A 27092-nucleotide genomic window follows, 5' to 3' on the forward strand; every position below is an offset into this window, starting at 1 on the left:
CTAATAGAATTTAAGAACATAAGAACATAAGAAATAGGAGCAGGAGTAGGCCATCTAGCCCCTCGAGCCTGCCCCGTCATTCAATAAGATCATGGCTGATCTGAAGTGGATCAGTTCCACATTCCCGCTTTCTCCCCATAACCCTTAATTCCCTTGTCTGTCAAAAACCTATCTACCCGTGACTTAAATATAATTAGCGAGGTAGCCCCCACCACTTCAACGGGCAGAGAATTCCAGAGATTCACCACCCTTTGAGTGAAGAAGTTCCTCCTCAACTCCGATCTAAACTGTCCCCCCCTTATCTTGAGGCTGTGCCCTCTAGTCCTGCTGTCCTTCCTAAGCTGGAAGAATCTCTCTACCTCTACCCTATCCATCCCTTTCATTATCGTATATGTCTCTATAAGATCCCCCCTCATACAGACCCAGTCTATTTAGTCTCTCTTCATAGTCCAACCCCCTCATTTCCGGTATCAGCCTAGTGAACCTCCTCTGCACTCCCTCCAAGGCCAAAATATCCTTATGCAAGTGCGGCGACCAAAACTGCACACACTACTCCAGCTGCGGCCTCACCAGTGCCCTGTACTGTTGCAGCAAGACCTCCCTACTTTTATATTCTAAGACTTTATATTCTAAGATTTTATTGTTTTAGTACAATAAGTCCAATTAAGAGTTAATAATAATTCAGTGTTTTCTCATTCTGCGTCTGTAATACATATTTTATGAGAAGTCATGCAGCCTGAATTTCTGCGCAGTTATCAATGAAGCTGCATCCTGAGTTACATAATGAGCTGAGGTGAGGTTAAGTTTTTCATTAGCTTTTGACAAACTATTTATTCTGGGCAAGCTACAAACTCATCCAGTTATGGTTCAATGCAAAACGTTAAATTGCTTATGACTGTAAAATTTAATTTAATTGTCTTCATTTGTAGTTATGTATTAATCACTAATTCCCTGCCCAACTTAAAGTCTGTGCAAGTTTTATTAGTGAGACATACATTCACTGCCTGGAAGCGAATAAACAAATTTAATTCTTTGCTCTCATAAAATCATAGAGAATCATAGGCTGGAATTTTACCAGCATGCCCGCCTCCAACTGTGCCCCAAGCATTCTCCGTTGGCTTCAGGTGAGATTGTACAAAACTTGGGTGGATGTGCCAGTAAAATTCCACCCTTAGTCCTACAAATATATAAAGAAGAAGAAACTGGCTAGAGTGAATGTTGGACCCTTGGAGGATGAGAGGGGGGATTTAGTGGTGGGTAACGAGGAAATGGCTGAGGCTTTAAATAAGTTTTTTGTGTCGGTCTTCACGGAGGACACAAATAGCTTGCTGAATATTAAAGATAGAAGGATGGTAGGAGGTGAAGTCCTTAATGCAATTACTGTCACTAGAGAGGTAGCGCTTGATAGACTAACAGGACTGAAGGGAGACAAGCCCCCGGGACCGGATGGAATGCATCCCAGGGTTCTGAAAGAAATGGCAGAGGTGATAGTGGATGCCTTAGTAACTATTTATCAAAATTCGCTGGACCCTGGGGAAGTTCCAGAAGATTGGAAAACAGCTAATGTTACGCCGCTGTTTAAAAAAGGTAGCAGACAAAAGGCAGGGAACTATAGGCTGGTTAGCTTAACATCCATAGTTGGAAAAATGCTAGAATCCATCATCAAAGAAGAAATAGCAAGACACCTAGAAAAGAATGGTTTGATCAAGCAAATGCAGCACGGATTCGTGAAGGAGAAGCCGTGTTTACCGAATTTATTGGATTTCTATGAGTATGTGACTAGTGCGGTAGACAGAGGGGAACCGGTGGATGGGGTGTTTTTAGATTTCCAGAAGGCGTTTGATAAGGTGCCTCACAAAAGGTTGCTGTAGAAGGTTAGGGTCACGGAGTTGGGGGTAAGGTGTTAGCATGGATAGAGGATTGGTTGTCTAATAGGAAGCAGAGAGTTGGAATCAATAGGTGCTTTTCTGGTTGGCAGTTGGTGACTAGTGGAGTGCCGCAGGGATCGGTGCTGGGGCCTCAACTGTTTACCATTTACATAGACGATCCGGAGGAGGGGGCTGAGTGTAGGGTAACGAAATTTGCCGGTGATACAAAGATGAGTGGAAAAGCGAATTGCGTGGAAGGCATGGAAAGTCTGCAGAGAGATCTGGATAGGCTGAGTGAGTGGGCGAGGACCTGGCAGATGGAGTATAATGTTAGCAAATGTAAGGTTATCCACTTTGGTAGAAATAATAGTAGAAGGGAATATTATTTAAAGGGCGAAAAGCTGCAGCATGCTACAGTGCAGAGGGACCTGGGGGTCCTTGTGCATGAGTCGCAAAAACCCAGTCTGCAGGTGCAGCAGGTGATCAAGAAGGCGAATGGAATGTTGGCCTTTATAGTGAGGGGGATAGAATATAAAAGTAGGGAGGTCTTGCTGCAGCTGTATGGAGCACTGGTGAGGCCGCAACTGGAGTACTGTGCGCAGTTTTGGTCACCACATTTGCAAAAGGATATATTGGCCTTGGAGGGAGTACAGAGAAGGTTCATGAGGCCGATACCAGAGATGACGGGGTTAGCCTATGAAAAGAGATTGAATAGACTGGGTCTGTACTCGTTGGAGTTTAGAAGGCTGAGGAGGAATCTTATAGAGACATAAGATAATGAAGGGGCTAGATAGGGTAGAGGTAGAGAGATTCTTCCTGCTTAGAAAGGATAGCAGAACTAGAGGGCACAGCCTCAAAATAAGGCGGGGGGGGGCTGCAGTTTAGATCGGAGTTGAGAAGGAACTTCTTCACTCAAAGGGTAGTGAATCTCTGGAATTCTCTGCCCATCGAAGTGGTGGAGGCTACCTCACTGAATATATTTAAGTCACGGGTAGATAGGTTTCTGATAGACAGGGGAATTAAGGGTTATGGGGAGAAAGCAGGAAAGTGGAACTGATCCACTTCAGATCAGCCATGATCTTATTGAATGGCGGGGCAGGCTCGAAGGGCTGGATGGCCTACTCCTGCTCCTATTTCTTATGTTCTTACAGTGCAGAAAGTGGTCATTCGACCCATCAAGTCTGCACCGACCACAGTCCCACCCTGGCCCTATCCCCATAATAAGAAGTCTGACAACACCAGGTTTACATCCAACCTGGTGTTGTCAGACTTCTTCCTGTGTTTACTCCAGTCCAACGCCGGCATCTCCACATCATGACTATCCTCATAACCCCATATAACCCCATTCATATCTTTCTGTTCTTATTATTCTCTAGTGTTCCTCTTTTAAGGCTTCATTTTCTTTGCAGTTACAGACCCTGTGTTGCTATTGTAATGGCAAACAACACAATTAGTGCTGTTCAATTTCAGAGATCAAGTGACAAGTCTAACTTGTTTATTAAAGGTTGCTGGCTTTCAAAAGGGGGCTGACATTTCTCATATGTTATACATCAAACTTTCTTAAGACTTACTATCAAATATTCATGATGAAGTATTAAAACGTATTCAATTAGGTATGACATATTCAGTCTTTACTTCAGCATGTGTAATCACAACCATGACCTTTTCTCAGTTAGGGACCCACATATTTATTTATGAAGACATTGCACAAATCATCTTCACTGTAGTCACTTCACACTTTGCGCATTGCAGAGATTTGCAAGTGCTAAATTTCATTTTAATCATTAAAAAAATTCTCTCTCTGCTTACAGATTTGGGAAAGGTTTCTCTTCATTATTTTTGCCTTTTTTAATTTTCTCCCATGCCTCCAACTATGCCCCAAGTTCTGCATATGCTGATTCAATCAAAGATCTGGATGCACAGGAGGTGACAGGCATCTTCTGTAATGAGCTAAGTAATATTGGCAGCCTTAGCGAATCTGCCAAGTTATTTCAAGGCTGCTACTGGCTGCAACTGGCCCACAGTCATAGCGCTGGTGGCACGAGCATGAGATTTGCACAATATCAAAGCTGCTAAAGGCAGTATTGGTTGGCAGGCTATTTGATCATCGGAAGGTAAACTGGATCACTGTCCTCATTTAATGTGTATATACACAAATGTTCCAAGGATCTCTAGCTCACCTTTCCCCTCATTAACTGGAGACATTGATAATTCAATTCCTGCATTTCCCTTCTTACTAAAAATCAAACAGCACTTGAAGCATGTAATTTACTGACCTCTAGTATCATGCCGTGTCTTTACCCACTGAACTATCCAGGATGTTGGGAATAGACATAGAATAACAAATACTGAACAGGGAACCCAAGAGACAATATTTATAACAAATTTTAAGTGATGGTCACAGAGCAGACTCGGTCCTTTCTCAGTTTAACATCGGTTATATGAATTGTACTTCCAATAGACAAACAGTTGCAAAATATTCTGAAATCACAAAATATTCTGAAACAAACCTGAGTGGAACCTCCAAAAGCAGACTGTGTATCAGCTAATGTACATCACTCTATGGTGTGATCAGTTTGTTCCATGGTATTTATTGACCTGCAGCCAACTCCCTGAAGTGAAAAAGAAAATGAAAATGAAAAATTATTTATTTCAAATGGCCTAATGTAACTTGAAATAAAATCAGAAAATGTTGGAAATAGGGGATTGGCCTTCAAACAAGTGGAGGCAGGAAGGGCAATTTGGATCCTGTGTTAGATGTGCATGGGATCACCCACCTGGGAGCAAAATTCAGTGAGAATTGGAAAACAAAAATCTCACTAGTGAGGTCACGATTTCCAATTTTAAATCATCCCCCACCTATAGAGCAACATGAGAATTGCCATAGAAGGGCAGGAACCTCATTTTAATCTCATTAGTGAGTGCTCACTCTGGGACTTCCTCTCTCACTGAATATTCAGCGGGTGTTGATCCGACACCACGCCAGCACCATTACAACAGCTGAATGAATATGTGAACTTAACAACCTTACCTCCTGAGTTGATATCGGAAGTGAATGCTCAGGTCAGCCTGACCTTCTTGATGCCAGTTTGCAGGGGGAGTAATGGAAGGGGAACCCAGAGAAGTTCACCTTGAGGCCAAGGGGGAGAGGGGGCGGGGTTGGAGTTGATTACAGGCCTTAGCTTTCCTTTACGTCAGAGCATGCGTTGGTTTGAGGAGCTTCTGGTGGCTGGCATGCAGGCAGCACTTGCTTGCTGGGCTTGTGTCAATATTGCCACAGAGGAAGGGTCCTTCCAGAGTGGGAGCTGGAACGTGGGTGTGAGGGGGTGAATACAGAGGGCCAACATTGTGGGGTGGGGGGAGGTGACCATGAGGTTCTTGGGTGGGATTCAGGCTGCAAGGACAGAGTGGGGGACTCAGGAAAGGGGTGCTTCCCTGCCTCATGAGGACTGAAAGGTCTCTCACTGGGAGAGCACAACTGCAGTGAAATATTGACACCATACTCAGGCAGCACTGTGAGACCAGAGGGGATGGGCTGTATGGAAATTCATGGCCACTGGTTATGGAGGCCAAGCTGTCAAGGTGGATAGGCTGTTCCAGTTGGCAGGCTCATTTAATCCACAGCCTTTGTGAGCTGGGAGAATGAGGCTGTCCTCTAAGGATGAAGTTGACATGCTAATTACAATCTTCACACAATTCAGGTGTTCCACACCTGCCACAAGAAGAAGCCAGTTTCCTGATCAGCTCCCTGACACTTCTTTGACAAGTCAATTGTACTAATTAAGTTAGCATTGCAAGACATGAGTTTGCTACTGATTGGAGACCTGCTGCCAATCATTGAACTCCAATGCTCATACTGCCAGGTACATTAGAGAAATTGTACACGTGGACCCCAATGCAAGACACCAATGCAAGGCATTCTGGTGAAATCTCTCTTCACTCAGGCCATTCAAGATGACGATGGGGGCATCAAATAGTTCCCCCAGGAGGTTCAAATGTTGTCCATTGCATGCACTCAACTGCCTTAATATTTCACACTTGTTGAGGGAATGATTTGTGGGGATTAGGAACTGAAAAGAAGCTCTATGGTCGAAGCGAAGAGTCGAAAAGGAAAACAGTGGGAAGTGGCTATTGTGCGAAAGTAGAGGGAGTGAGGCTCAATGGAAAGGCCTCAGTTAGGGCAAAACATGTGCACACGACCCAGATGCTGAGCAGGCTGAGGGTCAGGACACTGTCAGGAATCCTCATTGCTCACTTTGATGTTCCCTTCCCTTCAGTTGATGATTCTGGAGAGTTACAGGATGTGTAGAGTTGGCTATTCTATTGATTGCAATTCACCACAGCCGCAGCAGTGATGTGCCGCTGCACATGGCCAGGACCCATGCCCTGCAAAGGAGGGGAGGCTGGGCCCAATGCTCTTCTGGGGGTAGAACCACAGTTAGCGGAGTCTCAAAGGAGACACTACCGGCAAAGAGCCTTCCGATGTCAAGCATCCTACCTCCAGACATCAGAGCTATCGTGCTGAAGAAGACTGCATCTGTCTTGGGCCTGGGTGATGCAAGAGTTGATGCCACATGAACTGGGAGGTCACCCATTGCCTGTGGCCTTTAAATTTACTGTGGCTCTGAATTTCTATGCAACTGGCACATTTCAGGACTGCACAGGTGACCTGTTTGGCATCTCCTAGTCAGCCATACACAAGTGCATAAAGGAGGTTACAGACGCGCTATTGGTGAAGGCCCATGAATATGCAGTGAGGAACAGGAGTCAGACTTACCCTGGCTGCGAGAAGAAGATCATTCGTCTTTTGCCACTGTTCCCCCGTCTTCTTCTGCAGCGAGTTGACACTCACTATGGGAGCCAATGCCTCCCAGGCTGGGGGTGGGGCCGGGGGGGGGGGGGGGGGGGGTTGTGGGGGGTGAGGGTCGGGAGTGACCTTGATGGATGGACATCTGCGGGAATGTGGGTATAGAACTTCCTATCTTTGCTCCGGGACATCCAGGAGTTTGGTCAGGTCTCCCTCCGAGAATCTGGGTACTGGCTTCCTGGTAGCCATCTCCTCAACTGGATCTGGAACAAGTGCTGAGAAGGCATTTAGAAGGAACGCCCCTCTGATTGTCAAGGTAAAGTTTCCTGAGCCAAGTGAATCAGGGACAATCCATGAGCACAGTATGATTTACGTGGAGAAAAAGTTGTTTGAGAGGCCAATGTTCGGTGAGATTTCCCATTGGCAGCACTGGCGGGATTCTCCCCAGTTCTCTCACACTTTGAAAATTCTGCCTGAAGACACCAATAGTTGCCACAATGAAGTAGTGAAAATGGCCATTACTCTGTTTCTCCAGGGTTTCTGCCATTGTCTGGTTTTAGGTTCAATTGACCATTATAGCGATGAAAGGTTAATACACGGATCTACTGCTTTGTCTGTTATTAAAGATTTGAGTGGATTCAGATCAAATTATGTCGTGTTATTACCAGGGAAAGCCATATAATCAAATTACCTCCAACCTTTCAGCAAATTTTTTTTAAACACACCTGTAAAGGAATTTTAAACAGGTAGAACTAAGAAAACCTTTTCTTTTTGAAGGAAAAACGTAACCAAAGAAGGTGAATTAACCTGAGTCACCGTGTCACTGAAGATATTTAACAACTTGTGTGTTGTGTGTGTGTCTGCTTTTCGTGTTTACTGTGATTCTGTATTCCATTTGATCTAAAAAAGTTGTGGGAACAGCTGTTACCTGCTGGTTGTATCTTAACTGTGTCAAATGATAGCCAAGTTAGTCTTTCCTGTTTCCTGCTGAAATATTCCAGAGTTCATAAGCAGCTGTTAAATTTCTGCACCAAAGTAACACAATGCCTAACAGTCTTGCTGTCACTCAGTAGTCCAGATATAAATGACTATTTTCTCCTTTCTGAGTTGCTTATCTTCATTTACTACTTGTATTCGTGTAACCAAATCTATTAGTCCATAATTTGTAGTCAAAATAATAATGTGAATAATGGTGTTCACTGTTATTTATTTGAAAATGATACAACAATTTCAGGTAAAGGGAAACACATAGCTTAGCCCAGGAATTCAATAGCTATTGTCTGACTTTCATTACACCTATGCCTAGATTCCTGCAAATTGGATTTGGCTGTCTAATTCACTTTGGAAGTGCATTGACTGGGCATGAACATAAGAACATAAGAACATAAGAAATAGGAGCAGGAGTAGGCCATCTAGCCCTTCGAGCCTGCCCCGCCATTCAATAAGATCATGGCTGATCTGTCGTGGCTCAGTTCCACTTTCCCGCCCTCTCCCCATAACCCTTAATCCCCTCTCTTATCAAAAACCCATCAACCCGCGTCTTAAAAATATTTAGCGAGGCAGCCTCCACCACTTCAACAGGCAGAGAATTCCAGAGATTCACCACCCTTTGAGTGAAGAAGTTCCTCCTCAACTCCGTTCTAAACCGCCGCCCCTTTATCTTGAGGCTGTGCCCTCTAGTCCTACTGTCTTTTTTGAGTGGGAAGAATCTCTCCACCTCTATCCTATCCATCCCATTCATCATCTTATACGTCTCAATGAGATCTCCCCTCATTCTTCTAAACTCTAACGAGTACAAGCCTAGTTTATTCAGCCTCTCCTCATAGCTCAACCCCCTCAACTCCGGTATCAGCCTAGTAAACCTCCTCTGCACTCCCTCCAAGGCCAAAATATCTTTGCGCAGGTGCGGCGCCCAAAACTGCACACAGTGCTCCAGCTGCGGCTTCACCAATGCCCTATACAGCTGCAGCAAGACCTCCCTACTTTTATATTCAATCCCCCTCACTATGAAGGCCAGCATCCCATTCGCCTTCCTGACCACAAGCTGCACCTGCAAGCTGGGTTTTTGCGACTCATGCACAAGGACCCCGAGGTCCCTCTGCACCGTCGCCTGCTGCAGTTTTTTGCCACGTAAGTAATAGTCCTTCCTACCATTATTCCTACCAAAGTGGACCACCTCACACTTGCCAACATTAAATTCCATTTGCCATTTCCTGGCCCATTCGCCCAGCCTATCTAGATCCTTCTGCAGACTCTCCACACCCTCCGTGCAATTTGCCGTTCCCCCAATCTTGGTGTCATCAGCAAATTTCGACACCCTACACTCGGTTCCCTCCTCCAGATCATCTATATAAATGGTAAAAAGCTGAGGCCCTAGCACCGACCCCTGGGGCACTCCATTAGTCACCATCCGCCAATCCGAATAGCACCCGTTGACCCCCACTCTCTGCCTCCTATTTGACAACCAATCCTCTATCCACGCTAACATGTAACTAGCAAAGGAGCTTGATGGATTGGCATCTCATCCAGAACATTAAACCTTTATTCCTTCCATTACTGCTTCACAGTGGCAGTAGCAGCCATGTTGAACCATATACTAGATGCATGGCAGCAACTTGCCAAGTGTCTTAACAATATCTACCAAACTTGTGACTTCTACCACCTATAAGATCAAGGGCAGCAGATGCTTGGGAACACCACAGAAGTATACTCTAAGATGACTGGCCTAGAAATACCCATGCAGGCTACACACAAAGGAGTTATCATGCACGTGCAGCCACACAAAAATTTTAAAGGCTTGTACACTTAAATGAATAGAGGAAATGTTAAATATCAGCACCTTCAAATTCCACTCCAAGTTGTACGCCATCCTGACTTGGAATTACACTACTGTTGATTCACTAAGGTTGGGTTAAAACCCTATAAATCCACTTCCCCTCACAGCACCATAGATGTACCTGCACTACGTGTGCAGCAGTGATTTGTCTCATGAACAAAGGTAAAGAACCGATCTGAAAAAAGCTCAAACCACTAGACTCTAGGGTTCCTGCCACTGCCTGGTACTCCACCTCTCAGCGACTTCCCAGTTTGCAATCTATTGAGAAACCTTACCCAAGTCCTGCAGTGTTGGTTCGGTGTAGGGAGCCACATGAAAACACGATTCAATCTCAAATTTGGTATCGGGAGGAAGCCTGTTCCAAACGCTTCCAAGTAATCCCTGTTCTGCCAGCTCATTTGCTAAACCTTTCAGTAAACTGAAGTTGCTGTATTTATACACGGTCAGTACAAATTAAACTCACCACAGTTAAGTCTTGGCCGTCTCAGTCTCAATAGCCTTTTACCTTTGTGATATGTAATCACTACAAGGCAGCCCCTACGACACGGACTGTTAACTGTTATTGTGGAGTCTCATTCCTTCAGCTTTTAATTGTTGGAGAATAACAAAAACTTTTAAAACTTTTATATTCGTTACTCTCTGTCTTAATCAAATCCTTCTTTTTTCCCTTATGTTATTTATTTTACTATATCCAATTTGATGTTGAATTCTCCCCGTTTTCATTTATATTCCTGCTTAGTACTTGTGCTGTTAGTTTCACAATACTTCCATTAGGTCGGCTAAGGAGATGCACAATTGCTTGTCTGATTCACTCAGGTCTCAGATGCCCTGTGGAGGGCACTGCACTATTCCCATCTCCCACTTCCAGCAACGGCAGCACAAAATATTGTCACCATTAAACAGAGAAGAACAATCTAAGTAACAGCAGTTGTCATTTGTTGTCTAACTACAAAGAATTTTGGGCCACCATATATTGTGATCCTTCACCAGACCCCCAAGTTGTCGGTGGAATCTGGTTAGGCTCTGTAATGTTTTGTCTAAAGTTGACAAACCTTGAGATTCAGACACTTGTGTATAAAACCACAGGATTCCACAGGTTTGGAACAAACTAAAACAAACTTTACTATACAAGTCAGAAAGATAAAACAATGTACCATATCTATCTTATACTCTAATATTAAGGATTACTGTGAGGTGCATATGAATTAATAGGCAAACTGTGATTGGACACAGCTCACTGCACAACAAAAGGATTTTTCACCAACCCACAAAGACATCAGTAAATAATGTGGGTCAACCAATCTCAATGAAACGCGGTCTCTCTCACAGAAGTTTCCAATCTTCACCTTCAACAACCTTGCTTTAAGATTTTCTCTCCAAAGTTTCTCCAACTCCAATGGCATCAACGACAGCTCACCTCTTGGGTTTCAGTCTCATCTCCCAAGATTTCATTCGCTGCATTCCCGAGTTTACTCTCCCACACCAACTTAGAGGCACAACTTTGGCCCTTGAGATATGCTGAGCAGAACAGCATTGCTCTAAAGGGGCACTTTCGCCCCAGTGACCTGCAACACAAAGTCACCGACTATCTGCTGCATTATTGGATTTTCAGAGCTCCTCTTGAACCCTCTTCAATTACCCATCTCAAACTGCATCAACAATGGCTCACTTCTAGGTTACAATCTTGTAACCATTTTACAGATATTACAAATACACAGAAAATTGCTAATAGAAGAAATGAGGCTGACATTCTTCCTGCAAAAAGACAAGAGATTGCCTCTCTTTGTAAGGTTGATGATTTGCTGGAAAACTGAGAGTAAATGCAATTTTGCTAGTCATTGATTAATGATGAAGACAGACATTTTCTTTCACTTTATGAAAAACATTTGCCTACAGCATGTCCTGATGTAAGGTCTTGAAGAATACCCTAGAGGCTACCAGATGTGGATGAGCAGAGTTCATGTTTTTAAGAGTGTTTGCCAGTTGACGATAGAACAATTGATGTCACTACTGCTTAAAGCTTTGGTCAATCAAATATCCAATAACAATAAGCTTCTCAGATCCTCACTGAAAAGTTGCTGTTATGGTTATGACATCCCAAATAGTCTCCCAGGTAAATTTTATGCATTTAGTTCCCCATGCAGAGCTTTGCACAATTGGAGCATGATTTTCCATTTTTGATCAGATGCAAGCACAAACTCTGCACTATGTTGGCAACAGTCTTCCAACAGATTTTGTCTTGACTGGCCAATTAATGGCCAACGGACACCTTAGCAATTCTACGAAGGATTGAGGGTTTGCAAAGCTGGAAGGCCAATAAGACACCGTCTGGCCAGAAGTCGTTGTAGCCTGCTGTTGCAGGTTAGGAAGAGAGAGGGCACTGCCATCTTGACCACCTCCTTCAGTAAAATGGCTGGGGATGGCCTGGTGTTGATAAACTGTTAACCTGGTATGTAACCCAGCAGTGCAAAATAATATGCCAGTGAGCCCCTATTCATGCCCCCCCATTTGGAGTGCAAGGGAAGTTTCACGTCAGGAACATGAACCTCTGAAATAACTCATTTTCATGATTTTGTAATGTTAATAAAACGATGCAATCTACTGAACTTTATTCTCCCAAATGGTGGGGCCATCAGTGCAAGACATAATTAATGCAAGTGTACAAAATAGAACAACCTGAATTTGCTTCATTTCACCCAAACTATTAAAAAAGGGAATGTGTTGCTTAAAGCAGGAATACTGGTGCATCAAGTAGAATTATAATGAAGGATTGTTTTACAGTTTACATTATGTAATGCTAATATCTAAGCTACTTTAATAAGGCCTGCACCAGAATAAACCAACTAAATGTTATATTTTGCTTTTATACTGATAGCAATTCTGAAGCTGGTGCCCTCTTTAAAATGAATAATATTCGCTGTATTGCAAGTTGCATCACGTTAATGTTATATAACCCCTACAAATGAGGGACAATGCAAATACAATATACAGCCGTTCGTGGGAGATGGAGTGTGCTGGTGCTGCAGAGAATTCTTACACTCTTTAGTCATGAATACACAAAGGCACTGAAGTCAGTTTTCAAGGATAAAGCATGAAGCAGTGAACCACAAATGATTTAGGTTCATGGAGTTATATTGTCAGAAAATGTTATTTCTCAGCATGTTTCTCAGACTGTCCTCTATCAACAGTTTACTGAGGCCACAATACAATGCTAAATAAATGACTTGATTCACAGCAGCAAGCTATTTTGCCTGTGACTCAATCAAAACTCTGAACCATTACTTTGAGTATCAACTTCTTAGTTGGTAATGCTTTTGTCTCTGAGTCACAAGGTTTTTGGTTCAAATCTCTTTCCAGAGTTTGGATACAATTATCAAAGCTGATGCACCAGTGTGTTACTGAGAGACTGCCTGTATTATTGGAGGAACTATCTTCCAAACCAGAAGTTATAGCAAAGCCTCATCCATCAGCTCTGGGTGGCTGTAAAAAGATTCTATCATCATATTTCAAAAAAGAGTTATCCCCAGTGTACTGACCAATATCTATCCCTCAAGCAACATCACAAAAATAGATTGTCTTGTCATTATCAGAAGCTGTTTGCTGGAATTTGTTATGCACAAATTGGCTCTCACATTTCCTATATTACAACAGTGACTACACTTCAAAAAATACCTCATTGACTGATAGATGCTTTGTGACATCCAGGGCAGAATTTTCCCATCCTGCCTGCCATAGGAATCATTATGGGTGGGATTTGGACCATACAAGGGTCCATTGAACTAGGGTGGGATTTTTCGTTCCTGGGGCGAGTGCGGCTGGAAAATCCCACCCCAGTGATTGTGGAAAGGACTTTTAAACTGCAAGTCCTTTCTTTCTCCTTATCTACAGCAAAGAAACAGGCCATTCAGACCAACTGATTCCAGCCAGTAATTATATTATGCACAGGCTGGCTTCTACTCTAATGACCACTTCCCACCCTGCTCATGTATCTTTACATTCCCTTCTCTCTGATGTCTGGCTTCAAGCTCTTCCTGAAATACGCTAATACTATTTGCTTCACCCATTCCATTTGTCATTGAGTTCCATATCCTCATCACACTCTGTATAAAGAAATTCCTCCTAAAGTCTTTATTTGATTTGTCAGTGACTATCTTAGATATTTATCATTTTGTCCGGTTCACAAACTAAATCAGTTTCTACACAGTTATCCTTATCAAACACCTTTACAAATTTAAAGAGCTGCATCCAGTTTCCTCTTAGTTTTAGTCTGACAATTTTTTAAATGCTATTTTTATCCATTCATGGGATGGGCATCACTGGCAAGGCCAACATTTCTTGCCCCTCCCTAGTTACCTTTGAGAAGGTAGTAGTGAGCAGCCCTCTTAAAGCAGCTGCTATCTTTCTGGCGTAGGTACATCCAGAGCACTGTAAGGAAGGAAGGCCTAGCAATCATGAAAGAATGATTTTATAGTCCCAAGTCAGGGTGCTGGGTGGCCTGGAGGGAACTTGCAAGTAATAGTGCTCCCATGTGTTTCTGGTCTCATTCTTCTAAATATAAGAGGTAACAGGGTTGAAAGGTGCTGTTGAAGGATGCTTGGTAAGGTGCTGCAGTGCATCTGATAGATGGTATGCATCTTATAGGTGGTACACACTGCTGCCACTGTGTGTCTTTGGTGGACAAAGTGAATGTTTAAGGTGCGAATAGGGTGCCGATTAAGCGGGCTACTTTAATTTGGATGGTGTCAAGTTCTTGAGTGCTGTAGGAACTGCACTCATTCAAACAAGTGGAGAATATTGCAACTCCTACTCACCTGATGAAGGGGCAGTGCTCCGAAAGCTTGTGCTGCCAAATAAACTGGTTGGACTTTAACCTGGTATTAAGAGGACGGCAGCATAGTGCTCAATGGGCCACTGTGCATGCGCCGATCTATCATCGCGATGATCGGTGAATGTGCAGTAGCCCTGCATTGCCAGTCTCCCAATCACTAGGCCAGCCTGATTGCTGGAAGCACAACGACCCCGCATTGTTGTCCCTCTGACCCCCCTCCCACTTCATAGTCCATCTTGATCTCCCCAGACCTCCCCCCCCCACCCTCGGCAATCCTGGCACCACCTGCAGCTCCGACCAAACCTCCAGCCACCATGCCCCCACTCTGATGGCCAGCACCATCAGCCCCTTCCCTCCCTCTGCCACTGATCCTGGCTTCAAAGTGACAGTGGGATCCTCCACCCCCAATGATCTTTGCCCCCAGGCCCTGCCCTATTAAGCTCCATCGCCTCTGGCCATGCCTCCTTGACACAACCAGATACCCGGTGGGCAGTTCCAAGGTGCTCCTGGGCATTATCACTTTGCCTCTTGGGCAATGCCAGGGAGCCAAGCTAGTGATGCCAGGCTGGCAATGCTGAGGGAGCACCACCCCTTACCTCCAATCTCCTGCTGGGTCTCTAGGACCTCCCTTCACTCCACCGGGGTCGGGCTGCCAGCTCCCTATTCGTGGGAAGCTGTTGTAAAACGTGCTGGAGTGAAAATCTCCTGCGATGGGATGGGAGGGGAGGGGGCAGGTGGAGGGGCTAGCAGGCCTGGAGACTTGAGTCCCGGGCTTGCTAATGAAATTCAAATTCTTATTTTAATACTTAGAGTCACAGAATCATAGAGGTTTACAGCATGGAATGAGGCCCTTTGGCCCAACTTGTCCATGCTGTCCTTTTATTTTAAACCCCTAAACTAATTCCAATTGCCCACATTTGGCCCATATCCCTCTTTCCCCATCTTACCCATGTAACTGTCTGAATGCTTTTTAAAAGACAAAATTGTACCTGCCTCTACTACCACCTCTGGCAGCTTGTTCCAGATACTCACCACTCTCTGTGTGAAAAAATTGCCCCTCTGGACACTTTTGTACCTCTTCTCTCTCACCTTAAACCTATACCCTCTAGTTTTAGTCTCCCCCACCTTTGGGAAAAGGTATTGCCTATCTAGCTGATCTCTGCCCCTCATTATTTTATAGAACTCTATAAGATCACCCCTCGGTCTTCCACGCCCCAGGAAAAAAAAGTCCCAGTCTATTCAGCCTCTCCTTATAACTCAAACCATCAAGGCCTGGTAAATCTTTTCAGCATTCTTTCTAGTTTAATAATATCCTTTCTATAATAGGGTGACCAGAACTGTACACAGTATTCCAAATGTGGCCTTACCAATATCCTGTACAGCTTCAACAAGATGTCCCAACTTCTGTATTTAATGTTCTGACCGATTAAATGAAGCATGTTGAATGCTTTCTTCACCACTCTGTCCACCTGTGACTCCACTTTCAAGGAGTTATGAACATGTATCCCTAGATCTCTTTGTTCTGTAACTCTCCCCAATGCCTGACCATTAATTGAGTAAGTCCTGCCCTGATTCAATGTACCAAAATAAACTAGAAGTTGCATTTATCTAAATTAAACTCCATCTGCCATTCGTCAGCCCACTGGCCCACTGGCAAAGATCCCTTTGCAATCCAAGATAACTTTCTTCACTTTCCACTATACCACCAATCTTGGCGTCATCTGCAAATTTACTAACCATGCTTCCTATATTCTCATCCAAATCATTAATATAAATGACAAATAACAGTGGACCCAGCACTGATCCCTGAGACATACCGCTGGTCACAGGCCTCCAGTTTGAAAAACAACCCTCTACAACCACCCTCTGGCTTCTGTCAAGAAGCCAATTTTGTATCCATTTAGATACCTTACTTTGGATCCCATGAGATTTAATCTTATACAACAACCTACCATGTGGGTACCTTGTCAAAGGCCTTGCTAAAGTCCATGTAGACAACATCAACTGTCCTCATCTACCTTCTTGGCTACCCCTTTGAAAAACTCAATCAAATCTGTGAGACTAAAATCAGCTCCGTGCTGATTTTTGGTGGGGGGCTGACAACGCCGGAAATTGGTGTCCCAGTGACATGCAGAGGCCACGGCTAGAGCAGTGGAGTGAACTGGGAGAATCACCTCCATTGTGTTTATACGGCTAGCCAAATTCAGTTTCTGGCCAATGGTAATGCTCAGCATGTTAATAGTGCAATTCAGCAATGGTAATAGTGCCGAATGCAAAGAGGAGATGGTTAGATTCTGTTTTGTTGGACATCGTCATTGTCTGGCACTTGGGGTGCCAATATGACTTTTCACATTTCAGCCCACATTTAAATATTGTCCAGGAATTGTTGCATATGGACACAGAGCTTCTGTATCTGAGGAATCATGAATATTATTGCTGTGCAATCATCTGCAAACATTTCCAATTCTGATCTTGTGATAGAGGGAAGGCCATTGATGAAACAGCTGAAGACTGGTGGGCCTAGGACACCACACTGAGAAACTTCCATAGCAGTCACCTGGGACTGAGATGATTGGTCTCCAACCACCAGAACCATCTTCCTCTGGGCTCAGTATGATTCCAACCAGCGGAAAGTTTTCTGCTGATTCACATTAGCTTCAAGTTTGCTGGGATTCCTCAATTTCACACTCAGCCAAATGCTGCCCTGATAGAAAGGGCAGTCATTCAGCTCTTGTTCATGTTTGGACTAAGCCTCTACTGATGTCTGGAGCTAAGTGGCCCTGGTAGAACCCAAACTGAGCATCTGTCACGTAATAGGACAGGTAATGGTACCTTCCATCACTTTGCCGATGATCAAGAGTACCCTGATGGACCACCTTTGATTAGTCCTGCTTTTAGTGGATAGGATATACCTGGATAATTTTCTGCACTATTGCGTAAATGTCAGTATTGTGTCTATGCTGGAATAGTGTGACTAAGAGCAGAATTAGTAAAGCACAAGTCTACAGTCCCACAGACAGGATGTTATCAGAGCCTCTTGTTTTCTCTGATTCCAGAGGCTTCAGACTTTTCTTGATTTTATGTGGAGTATATCAAGTTGGCCGCAGATAGTTGTAGATCCAGGATTCTGGTAACATCCTTGTAAATAATTTGTGTTTTTCATGAGTACTTTAATTCCTTATTTGTGTCATGGAGCCCAGAACTCCAGTTGTGGTCTTACCAAACTTCTTTGTAAATTTAATGTTACCTGCCTGTTTTAAAACTAACTTACTCTAGAACTGAACCCCTTTGCTTTGTTTTTCATTTCATGACTTTATTGAATTATGTTGTGACTTCCGGAGATTATGATTTCATGAGTGCCATTTCAAGCACCGCTACTCAGACTATGGAGGGGACTTTGACCCCACGCTTTCTGTACATGGGATCAACAGAGTGGGGTTACAACCTGTGAGAATCAAAACCTGTGGTTCCCTCTGACATGAACGCACTTTCCGATTTTCATTGGCCTTTGTTGATGCTGTAATCACCATAATGGGCAAGAACCCGATACATTTTAATACATTTTGATAAATTTCCATGATTAACTAGTCCCTGCGCCAAACTATTCCTCTCTTTCTATATTCATACTGTGTGATGTTATATCACTAAGCAGTACCCTGGCAGTGCCCCCTTTCACAGGTTGCCAATAAAAGTGGTCAAGCAGATTGTTTTGAAACTTGCAGTGTAGGCTAAAACTTTTCCCCAACTTTAAAGAGCAGAGGATTTAAATCGCTTCATTCCATGACAAGAGCGCTTCCATCTATTATATCAATTTGTGAATCCAGGAAAGGTCCACGTAACAACCAAAATGAGGTCTGTTTGAATTCAGCACTAATTTCACATGGTCCTGCCAGGTTTTTTTTATTCCTGTATTCATCATGCCTTCCCCTTCTCCTAACAGCGAATACTTGTCTGAAATGGGGCTAGGACTTGCACATCTGGATCCTGCCTGCCATTTTTAATTGTCTGTGGAGTCTTTCTGTCTCCATAAAAATGCAGCCAAAGTTTCTGTTCAATATCCCTATCTTTTCAGTATCATCTGTTATAAATTCATCCCTTTCATTCCTCAGTGGCTCCATCAGAATTTTAATTATTATTTATGACTTATGTGCCTGGAAAATAATCATTACATTATCATGTCTGAACTGAAATAACTTTTACCAAACTACTATAGTGCCATTTTTATACATGCTTTACTCTAATGAACTACGTTAATCACGATGAGTAACAGTATTATTCTTCTGCTACATAGTTCATGAATATAAACCAAGATTTTCACTTGGTTCATTGTTCCTCATTAATAACAAATAACGTGCTGGTGCCAAACATTAAAATGTTTTTAGACATTAGAGCAGATTAAGTTTATTCAGTTCTTTTATTAAAGAACATGGTTCAAATAGCAAATATGCTATTGACAAGAATATACTATAATTACTTGCAATTTCTTTGTTTTTATTTGGGCATTAATGTTAGAATCTGTTTTTTTGTGCTTCTTTCAGTAGCGTTTATATATAATCTGTAGGAATATTATAGCAAATAGGTTTGTAGGAAACATTTCAGAGCATAACTCTAGATGACATCTTATCAATCTTACATTCTAACTATGCAACCATGCTATAACTTGATAGTAAAAACATGGCAATGCATGACTCAGGACAACATTTGCTGCTAATTTTCTGTTTTAACATGTAAACTAGTCAGTTTGCTTATGCAATGTATGTATAATTTACTTACAATAATGAATTTGAAATGTTCTTAAAAATGCTTGTGTGAATGCTAAATACAATATCCTTGTATAGAGAATTTTATTCAGCTTACTAGAATTGAGTACAACAGTCATTGCCAGTGGAGCGACCTCACAATTCTGTAGAACAGTTGACAAGCAGAAGTAATGTACATTAAAGAAATCAATGGCCACCTTACATAGGATTTGTAAACTAGATTCTGTCAGTGCTGATTTAACATTGCCATGGAGTTGAGTGAATAGTAGAAAGTAATAGCACGCACTTCGCACTGTGTCCCAGCTGATGTTCACTGCTCAGTGACTTATATTGAAATTTAAATTGCACATTTGTGCAATGGTCAGAAACAGTTGAATCTTGAGATTGAAACACATTCACCAGTTCTCCCTGTATATTAAAAACATTCTTCATATGGATTTGAAAAATTAGATTTTCATTCATTTTCTTTGGCCCACTGTTAGTGCGGTTCCTTAGCAGGTGCTAAGGAAGTTTATGCTGAGGACGAGGAAAACGTATTTTGATCCAGGCTAGCTATCATAAGTCTCTAATGACTATCATGTCCTGGCAGTGAATAGCAATCCTTTTGTTTTTGATCTATGAATGAAAATAAATTATATCCAAGGTCTGACTGCATAGAGAAGCCTGGCTCATTTTATTAAGTCAGAGCAGAATATCACATAAGCAAAGGGAGAAATGGATCCACATGCTAATAAATGTTAACACCAGTGTTTTCCTTTTGTGAATGTACTCTACAAATCTTCTAAATACCCGTGCAGGTGTGAGACAAAACACATCAGTATGCAATGTTTAAATCATTAATTCTCTGGAATTCTCTGCCCATTGAAGTGGTGGAGGCTACCTCACTAAATATATTTAAGTCACGTGTAGATAGGTTTCTAATAGACAGGGGAATTAAGGGTTATGGGGAGAAAGCGGGAAAGTGGAACTGATCCACGACAGATCAGCCATGATCTTATTGAATGGCGGGGCAGGCTCGAAGGGCTAGATGGCCTACTCCTGCTCCTATTTCTTATGTTCTTATGTTCTTATTAAAACAAAGAACATTGGGCTGGTATAATGCATGATTCAATGGCATCAATGATGAGGAGTTGCATACTTGTGGGCCACCAATCCTGTAATAAATGGAAGGTCTATAGCTCCCTCCACCCTCCCCCAACCCTCCTCCATCCCCATGATGGCATCTGGCATTTACCCTGCCAAAATTTGGAGGGAGATGTAACCTCATTAACATAGTGTAGGCAGATATCTGAACCATTAGTAGCTGAAAGATTTACCTTTGGATCCCTGTGCTGTGGTTGGGGAGGAGAGGACGGATTGGGATCTCTGGATATTTCAAATGCTTTCACTGGGCATGTGGGCCCACTGATATTCTGACAGGCCAAAGACAAAGTACCTGTGAGCCTCCAGTGTGATCGACGTTCCCCCTTCCCCCTCAACCCCACAACCACCACCATGTTGCTTACCTTGTTCAGAGTGGAAAGACGCCTGAACATAACAAGGCCCTTTGTCAAATTCCAGGAAAGGTTGAGAGCCAGAGGGTGAGATTTGCCAGCTGCGCACACGCCAAAACCAGAAAATCCTGCCTGTGGTCAACGAACCTTTGCAAGGTCTGTCCCCCGCCCAGTACGATTCCCATGGCGGAAGAGACAGGAAAATTCCTCTCAAAATTTCTGGAACCCAACTTAATTTACAGCTATTCTGCCATGTTCCCATCTAACAAGGATATGCTGTCAGAGCCAGAAATTGTTAGCCCTAGTGACATAATATTCAGTGTGATTTAAACAACTCATACTAACAAATGTACATAACTGCCATCTTGATTACTGGTCTAACTTGCTGCTGCAAATTGTATTAGGACTTCACAGTATTGGTTTTAACCCTTCCATAAAACAAAGTATAGCAAGATTCTGCATGCACATTTCATCATAACTTTAAAACATGCAATCCTCATGTCTTCTTATTCTTCAGATGCCCTTTGTGCCTTCCTTACATTTAAAAGATGCAAACCCATTCATGGAGTTGTGACTAATGAGACTCAATGGTTACTTGAGAATATTTCTCATTACACCGTGATCTTTATATTACCATATGGCACCTGGCGAGAAGCAACATTTAAATTGTGAAGTTTAACTAATTGGATGACTTTTCATCTTGCCTTTTTGGTTCTCCATGAATCATATTCTCTCTCCATGCTTCTGATTCTTATGTTTGTTTCGGTTTCTATCCTGTTGTAATACATCTGATACCCATCATGATAAATACCGCTGGTTCCATTCGTGCTTCTAATGCTTTTTTATGCCCCCAGTGCACTCTCATACCCTCCCTTTCGTCTGGCCAAATTGTCTGCTTTTTGTTCAATATGCTTCAATAATGCATTTCCTTCCTGTGTTGACAAGAAAGAATTCAAGAAGCACACTTAGGATGTTAAACTATCCCAGTGTACCTTACACTCTGAAATAGTTCTGCTATTATTGAAGATAATAGTCAGCACTAGAAGGATTGATAGGTCCAACTGGCAATATGAGTGTTCTCACTTGCTATGAGAACAAGTGTAGGACTGTGATGCACTATTTTAAGACATAATAACAGATGGTCAGTAGGGGAGTTTCAGCTCATATCCTGTAGGGTTTTGGGATCTGGTGGCAGATTAATTGTGGCAATAGGCAAAACTTTAGAAGGGCAGAAGAGAATAGCATGTTAATTGGGTACATTAAACATTTACCACATGGGTGATATTCTAACAATTCTATATTGATATCCCTCAAATGCTGGTGCCATTACTTCAATTGAACTCTTTCACTGAATGAACAGATAATGCAAGAAACATGACTGGGAATCAGCCCACTGCAACAGACGTGGAATAATCTAATGAAGCAAAAGCAGCAGCATAAAAGAAGAAAGAAATTGGCTTTCAGAATTTGAAAGACATGTTAATGGTTCATTGCTTTACTATAATTTTATTGTCAGTTTTTTTACACGAAGCTATATCTTTCATAAAGGATTTTCAGTGAGAGAGAAAAGGCAGATTTCCGTATAATTGACACCAGTGCTGTTCTTGATCAGCTAACTAAGGCACGCTGACAGCAAAAAGTCAAATCTCTCCCCATGAGGCACTGGATTTCTTTAAAAATGATGAAAAGCATTTTAACTCTGGCAGCTACATTTTAGTGACTGGCTGCTGTGTCCTGCAACAGCTTGTTCTGCAATGTCATTATTTAACTCATTATGAAAAGGAAAGGAATATCTCTAAAATACAGAGTTGAGGCCACCTAGATTTGCATGGTTAGTAATTTGAGATGAAACATGTGTGGTGGTTTAAAGGAGGAGAGAATGAAGGACTTTCTAGAATTTACATTTGTGTAGTATTATGAAAATAATCTGCAGTAAGATGCATATATTCTGAGATACAAATTTGCGCGGGAATGGCAGAATGAATGATTGCTGCTGGGAGCCAAGAATTCCAGTGTAACTAACTTCATAACCTGTGATCTTAGCATTGAGGAGCATAAGAATACCATTCAGTGTCATTTCTTTACTAAAGTTTGCAGTTGGATTACCACGGATTTAACTGGTATTGTTATTTTCAGAGCAATATTATAATTTATATTGCATTACCATTTTAATGAATAATTTAAAAACACTTCCTAACTTGAATACAAATTACTATTCAATCCTTTCTTTGGCATCAGAAAAGAGAATGTAATTTATACAGGGGCTACTGATTACAGAGTTCTGCCTCTCTTTCACTTTCAGATGCTAAAATGCCTTCATTGTGGTACACTGAAAACTATTTCCTACTCCCTATCTGAATTTTCTCTCAAGGTGCTTCTCTGCTTTTCTTTCCTTTTTGGTCTTTTTTTTTGTTTTCGTTTTTATTCCAATTCAAGCTTTGGATAGGACAATGGCCGTGGTGCTCCAGCTCCACAGATAACTAGTTCTGCCATTGGGATCGAATTCCAAAAAAAAGCTCTGTACTGTGGAAGTGTTTATCCTGAGAGTATTGTGATTCTGAAGATTAGTGAGTCTGCTTTTGGACCACAGCATGACTGGGCCATGCATTATACTGTTTTGGTATTACTATGTATATTTCTCTACTTCTTTTGATCACTTCCCTCTAATTGTTTTTACTTAGAAACTTTATTTGTGGATTTAAGATGATAGTTCACTGAATATCACAAGCTAGCAGATAAAGTGTGCATGGTAAGTAGTAACCTGCTCTTAACAGTCTTCTCAATATACACGTATAAAAGGTTTCATTTCTTTTAAATGTTGGGTTGAGGTGAGCATTGTTTTTGTTAAACATTTTACTAAACTGGGTTCTCACATTTGTATTTTAAAAGGCATTACTGATGTGATATTCATATCTGGAACAAAATACATATCCTTGTTTATTACCAATTGAACACCTGAGTTCCGTTGCAGCTGTGCCCATGATGTGAAGGGCTTAAACTGACCAACCAGAAATATCCAGAAATGTTCTTTTTATTATAGTATATAATAGTAAAGTCAGTTGAAGTGTGTGAGTAAAAAGTCAAGTAAATCGTACAGAAGAAACAATCTATATAGCAGGTTAGGTGCATTCACTGTGCATCTGAAAGAGAGTACTTATTCATTTTGGCCTAAAATATTTTTTCAGGTTCCCTGGATTCTGATATCAGAACCTGGATAACACTGTTTAGTATTGTTAGGGCTTTACAATAAAAGCTAAAATATCAACCATATGATGGCAAAAAAAAAGTTTGTTCCTGTGTTTAAAATGTTCACTTCTAGCTACTTTCCGATGAAGTTGGTGGAGCTGTCGAGGAGGACCTTCTCCTTCTTGTTGATGATCGTGACCGCTCAGCACTGTAGGTAATTTGTTTGTCATGCTGTTGCATCTGAGCTTCAAGGAATTCCCTCTGCTGATGGCTGATTGTCTGACTAATCAGTCCAGGGAGAGCTTGGATGCTTCCTATTAAAGTCTCTAACTTATTTTCCAATGTTGCAATCCTTTTCTCAAAATCTTCACTTCTTTCGTTCAGGTCTGAGATCATGTCGTACATAATGTTTTGTGTCTAAAATGGGGAGGGAAGGAATAGAGTTGGAAGCTTTAGCATTTGCTTTTGCACTTTCCAGAAACAGTTTGCTTTTGGTCCAAGTAAACATCAATTATTAAAGTCAGGTCAAGTCTAAAAGATCAGCTGTTTTACAAATGCAATGAATGATGCATGAAAACTCATCAATATCAATTTAACAGTGAATCATAATATAAATAATTTTCCAGAATGCCAGCCATAAAATAATATGACCATTTCAATTGAAATAACTGTCTTAGGTTTCTCCATCTTTCAATATTTAAAGCCAAGTTGTAAATTGTAAATTCAGCAGTGAACAGATCCTCTCAATGTTCCAATTCCAATTTTTGGACTGGATTTTCAGAAATCAATCACAACCATGACTATATTTTTTTCTCAAAGACAATACTCCAGTATTGAAGGCAAGATTTATTCTTGATGAAGGATTTGATAGATGTTTGCTTGAATAAACAACAAAATTATATATCAAATATACATTTCATAACCTTCACATGCACCTTCAAATAAATCATATTCAGTATTCATACAATACATGCATTCATGGAATGAAGAATAGAATAAAATTAATAAGCAAGTTTCATTGAGAGGTCTCAAATAATTAGAACTGAAAATAGATAATTCACCCCATCATTAACTTTCAAAAAAAAATGCCAGTATCCTGCCTCATTCTTTAATTCCAATTCCCTCTCTTTGATCAATGAAAATAACAAAATCAATTTTCAATAGGTATTATCACCACACTGTATTTTTATACCATCGACTTATTTTAGGCCATCTTGGGGATATCTCCAGTGCTTCTCAGTTGAATGCGTATGTGCATCAGCAGGCCTCTGATGTACGGCTTGGTTGAGTAAGCAGTTCGTCAACTTTCCCATACTAGAAATCACTGAGTAATTTTAACAGGACTTTCTTTGGTTACTTGTGTGAACAAGAAAGATTCCTGGAATGTCCAACTTGCCTATAATTACCAACACTGCAGCTCACTTATCAGTACTTGTTTTCCTGATGGCTGCCACAGTGTCTTTAAATTATGTCAATTCATGGCTTGAAACAGAAAGGCTTGCTGCATCCTGGTGCCTTGGCTTGCGACACTGGTGGGCCTCCTAGAACTGAAAAGTGATCCATTCTGCCATCAGTGTTAAGAGCCTGCTGCAAGCGCCTAGTTAGACTGGTGATAGCTCTGCATAGCTGTCTGATTTGTGTCCCAGAATTAGTGATAGTGTGCTATATGCTGCCCAACCTTTGTTCAAAGAGGTCTCCTCACAGAACAAAATTATCTTTAAAATCTCCACTTTGTTCTTCTTCAGTTTGGATGTTTAATAGCCAGGCAACCCTATCCTATGAATGATATCCTCAATAATTTGACAAAGAACATAATTTAGTTTTTTCTTGCTTACTTTTTTGGTTTTTCACCTTAATCAGGAAGGAGAAAATTAAATGAAGTTCAGTAAATGAATTTCATTGTAAGCCAATTCTCAAACCTTCTACTGGGAGTCAACATTCCTTTCAAGCTCTGATTTACTCAACTTTTATGAGACTGAATCAGTGTTGCAATTCTTATTCAGTAGTTTGCAATACATGTTGCTTGAGAATCCAGGATCTCCATAAAGGAATCAGTATGATATGGACGGCACGGTAGCACAGTTGTTAACACTGCTGATTCACGGCTCCGGGGACCTGGGTTTGATTCCCGGCTTGGGTCACTGCCTGTGTGGAGTTTGCACAGTCTCCTCATGTCTGTGTGGGTTTCCTCTGGTTGCTCCGGTTTCCTCCCACAGTCCAAAGATGTGTGAGTTAGGTTGATTGTCCATGCTAAAAAAATTGCTCCTTAGAATTCTGAGACATGTAGGTTAGAGAGACTTGTGGGTAAATATGTAGTGATATGAGAGTAGGGCCTGGGTGGGTTTGTGGTTGGTGCAGACTGCATGGGCCAAATGGCCTCATTCTGCACTGTAGGGTTTCTATGATTCAATGGAGTTTAATTTCTATGAATCCTAAAGTGAATCTGAGAAATTTTGTTGCTGTTTTTACCCTAGACCAAACTGGTAATACTATCTAAGGTTTGCCCTTGCATTTGATGAAGGATTATATGGACTTTTGGAATCACTTATGACAGCGGACAGTAGATCTTGGGCATTGTATTCCTTTCAATAGCCAGATCTGTAACTGCAGATCGCAAGCTGCCAGAACTCCTTTGTTGAGACTAAACCTGTTTGGAAAATTAAGCTACGGTTTTATAGGCGGGAGCCATTTGAAATCGTTTATTGCCAATTTAGAGACCTTAAAATTAACTCTCCATTCTTTTTAATAGGATTATAAATCGGTTGGAAGGAGTCCATTCTAGTCTGTTTGCTCTTCTCATTTGCCTTCTCATCAAAAACAGAAAATAAATCTGTCAACAGTCCCACTTACAAAACGTGTTAGCAGTTTTCTCTAACTAATCTTGCCTTGTCACTTGTGTTTCTGTCAAGCAGTGATTCATAACGAATAACCACCTCTTTGGTATCCTAACAGAGGATCAGATACATTGATCTTTCCTTGTTCGTCTAGAGCAGAACTGACTGACCTAAATGTGGACAAAATGATTGAGGAAACACACAAGTTCCTGAATTCCAATTTATTTATACAACACTGTATTTCCTTAAATGGACAAAAAGAATCTTTAAAAAGGCAATAACTGTACAGGTAAATATTAGGAGTGACTACTATAATCCCAAATACTCCAAGGTTTTTTCTTTTGAAACTATCTTTAAACATTAAAGAAAATTACATCCACAGGTTTTTATTGCTTTAGTTTCAGCAAATCTCAATAGAGACATAGGTTAAAGAAAACAACATTAATGACGCCAAAAATTCCAACACATCTACATTGCTCA

General features: G+C 41.6%; 1 protein-coding gene across 1 annotated transcript in view; it reads right to left on the reverse strand.

Moving 5' to 3' along the window:
- Nucleotides 1-23670: 23670 nt before the first annotated feature.
- The window catches only part of kcnn2 (potassium calcium-activated channel subfamily N member 2), a 144620-nt gene continuing 141198 nt past the window's right edge, over nt 23671-27092 (reverse strand). Inside the window, exon 8 of the mRNA XM_080189703.1 lies at nt 23671-24195. Within this exon, the coding sequence (XP_080045829.1) occupies nt 23908-24195 (288 nt within the window). The 3' untranslated portion in view covers nt 23671-23907. The remainder of the gene's footprint in view (nt 24196-27092) is intronic.

This window comes from Carcharhinus amblyrhynchos, chromosome 5 (genome assembly GCF_965287045.1).
Source record: "Carcharhinus amblyrhynchos chromosome 5, sCarAmb.v2.hapA, whole genome shotgun sequence".
NCBI lineage: Eukaryota > Metazoa > Chordata > Chondrichthyes > Carcharhiniformes > Carcharhinidae > Carcharhinus > Carcharhinus amblyrhynchos.